The sequence below is a fragment of the Gavialis gangeticus genome, unplaced genomic scaffold (genome assembly GCF_001723915.1).
Source record: "Gavialis gangeticus isolate Ggan-Ray unplaced genomic scaffold, GavGan_comp1, whole genome shotgun sequence".
Lineage (NCBI taxonomy): Eukaryota > Metazoa > Chordata > Crocodylia > Gavialidae > Gavialis > Gavialis gangeticus.
In genome coordinates this window covers 99,852,009-99,854,782 of record NW_017729033.1, presented here as the reverse complement: position 1 = coordinate 99,854,782, position 2,774 = coordinate 99,852,009, and the positions used below count along the sequence as shown (strand labels likewise).

Here is a 2,774-nt window from a genome sequence, read left to right as displayed (position 1 = left end):
CCCCCCCCCCCCCCCCGTAGCCCCTTCCTAGCACCGCCGCTACCTGCTGAGTCCAGCCCTCACCAAGAAAAGCCCGGTGCAGCCCCAGCTGCAGCCTGCAGTTATAGCCCACCTGCCCCACCCTGTACAGAACCAGGGGCACGTTTCCCCCTCCTTGCACCCCCTGGATGAGCTGCAGCTCCGTCCCGTGCTCTACCCTACCCGGCTGGGCAGTGGCTGCCCCTACCCTTGCTCCACTCCCTTCCTCACTGTGGGAGCGTTGATCTGCCCCCCCACGCACTCCTTCTCTTCCCCTTCCACCACAACAGCCTTACCAGCTGCATGCAGCTCTACACACTGCTGGGCTGTGCTCCTTGCCTACATGCTGCACTGTGGCTGCGTGCATGCATGGGCATTTATCAGCCAAATTAAATTACGGGCCGATTTCCAATACAGCCAATTTTTTTTATATCGGTGCCGATCCGATATTGGACTGACATATTGGTGCACCTTTAGTTGTCAGCCTTCCTTAGGTTCAGGGCACCCTCCCGAAACTTTTCAAAATGTAGTGGCACTCCATTAAAAAACTAATATAACTATATTATGAATAGTATAATATAAACATTAGAATGATATTATTAATTAATGTGTTATTCATAGGTTAGATCATTATAATTCTGTTCACTCCACTGCCACTGCCACCACAGCCAGGTGAAATTGCACCACAGGAAACTGATCTGGCAGGAGTGCATGCTTTTGCTGCAATCCTTCTCAGGCCAACCCTGGACTAGGGATGTAAATACCAATTTAAAAAATATCCGTTTAACCTGTTTTAATTATACTGATTTAACAGTAAATCAGTATGGCAGCAGAGAAGAGGGGACAGGGAGAGAAGACTAGTACCTATAGCTAGGCTTTGTGGACCTCATTGCAGCTACTTGGAGGCTCCCTGCTGCTTGCTGCAAGCAGCTCAGGCTCCATGGCAGGCAGCTGGGGGCTGCCTAGAGCCAGGCTGCCCATGGCAGGCAGCAAGGAGGCCGCAAGCAGCTGCACCAGGGTCCACGAAACCTAGCTATAGGTACTTGTCCCCCCTCACCTCCTCCTCACTTCTCCCTCCATCTCTTCCTCCTTGCTGCCTTCTGGTTCCCTCTTGGGCACTGCATGGCTTCCCTTCCCCACCTTCCCTACTAGTCTACACCTTACCCCATGCTAAACAATAACCAGTAATGTATCACTGATGTTACTGGTTAAACGATTAATCATTTAATCGTTCATATCCCTACCCTGGACTGTGTCTCCTGGAAACAAAAACACATGGGGCAGGTGGAATTTTTCCACTCAGCTATGTTTTCAGAAGGCATGTGGGAGCTGAACTGAGAAGCATCTGCAGCAAAAAGGTGTGCCTGCTTGCATTACAGGCTTATCTGCAGGCTTATTTAGTCTGCAGAATTAAAGACTGAGGGGTGATTTGATACCAGCCCTCAACTACCTGAAAGGTGGTTGCAAAAAAGTGGTTGCAAAGAGGATGGAGCTAAACTATTCTCAGTGGTGGCAGATGACAGAACAAGATGCAATGGTTTCAAGTTGCAGCAAGGGATGTTTTAGGTTGGATATTAGGAAAAAAAAACTCTCCCTAGGAGGGTGGTGAAGCACTGGAATGTGTTACCTAGAGAGGTGGTGGAATTTTCATCTTTGGAAGTTTTTAAGGCCCAGCTCGACAAAGCCCTGGCTGGGATGGTTTAGTTTGGGATGGCCCTGGTTTGAGCAGGGGTTGGACTAGATGACTTCCTGAGGTACCTCCCAACCCTAATTTTTATGATTACAGCATGCAGGTGGGTGCATTGTCCTGCTGCAGCTCTTTCTGGTTCGGCTCTTATGGCAGTGGCAGCCTGGAGATTAAAGTCACTGCCACCAGGCAGAACTGCCCTACAGATGTCCATCCTCAGGATGTGCTGCAGCAGAAAATAGCATGCCTGCCTGAATAATGTAATGCAGGCATGTGTGCCTTTCTGTTGTGGCTGCTTCTCAGGTTGGCTTTGATGTGCCTTCTGAAAACAGAGGCATGTGAAACAGCTTCACTTCACAGTGGCAGCAGCGGGGGCACCATTGGCAGGCTCTCATGACAACCCAGTTAAGAACTACTGAACTAGTCCGTGCGACTCTTACCTGAAGGTGTGGAGGTCTCTCTCTCTCTCGGTCCTTCTCCTTTTCCCCTCCATTTTTTTTTTTTTTTACATAAAGATGGCAGAGTCTTTTCCTGGGGGCAGAACAGCCATGGCCAGCTGGGCCTAGGGAAAGAATTCCCTTCTCAAGCCAGCCCACAGCAAGTTGCATCTCTCAATGGAATCCCTTTGGCACAAGTGGCTGCTGGCGGGGCACACAGCTTTGCCCTGTCTCTCTCAGGAGTTGTGTATGGATGGGGAAGAAACAGTGCACGGCAGCTGGGATTAAACCAGGCCAACACCAAAGGTAACGCAATCCTTTCTTTTCTCAAGGAAATGCCATTTTAACTTGGATTTCTACTTGCTGTATATACTTCCCTGTGATAAGAGGTTGGAATAGACCTAGACTGCTCACTAGAATGAACCATGATTTATTATGAGTTTGGTGAAGGAAAGAGCATGCAGTTCGTAATTTGTATCTGGAAGGAAAGGGATTCCATGCTTTTCTTAGCAAGTGACTTTACTGGCAAAAAACTCAGCAAAATGGCAAACCTGAAGCAATTATTCTACTATATTTGCTGGAAGCATATTTCCCATTCAGATCCAGGCTGAAAACCCAATTTCAAAGTTATG

The 2,774-nt window shown here is 48.6% G+C and overlaps 1 protein-coding gene across 1 annotated transcript in view; it reads left to right on the top strand.

The window, feature by feature from the left end:
* LOC109303677 (probable E3 ubiquitin-protein ligase HERC6) overlaps window positions 1-2,774 on the top strand; it is a gene marked incomplete at its 5' end in the record, with an annotated part of 55,423 nt that overhangs the window by 5,158 nt on the left and 47,491 nt on the right. The window contains one exon of the mRNA XM_019525881.1: window positions 2,221-2,448. Within this exon, the coding sequence (XP_019381426.1) occupies window positions 2,221-2,448 (228 nt within the window). The remainder of the gene's footprint in view (window positions 1-2,220; window positions 2,449-2,774) is intronic.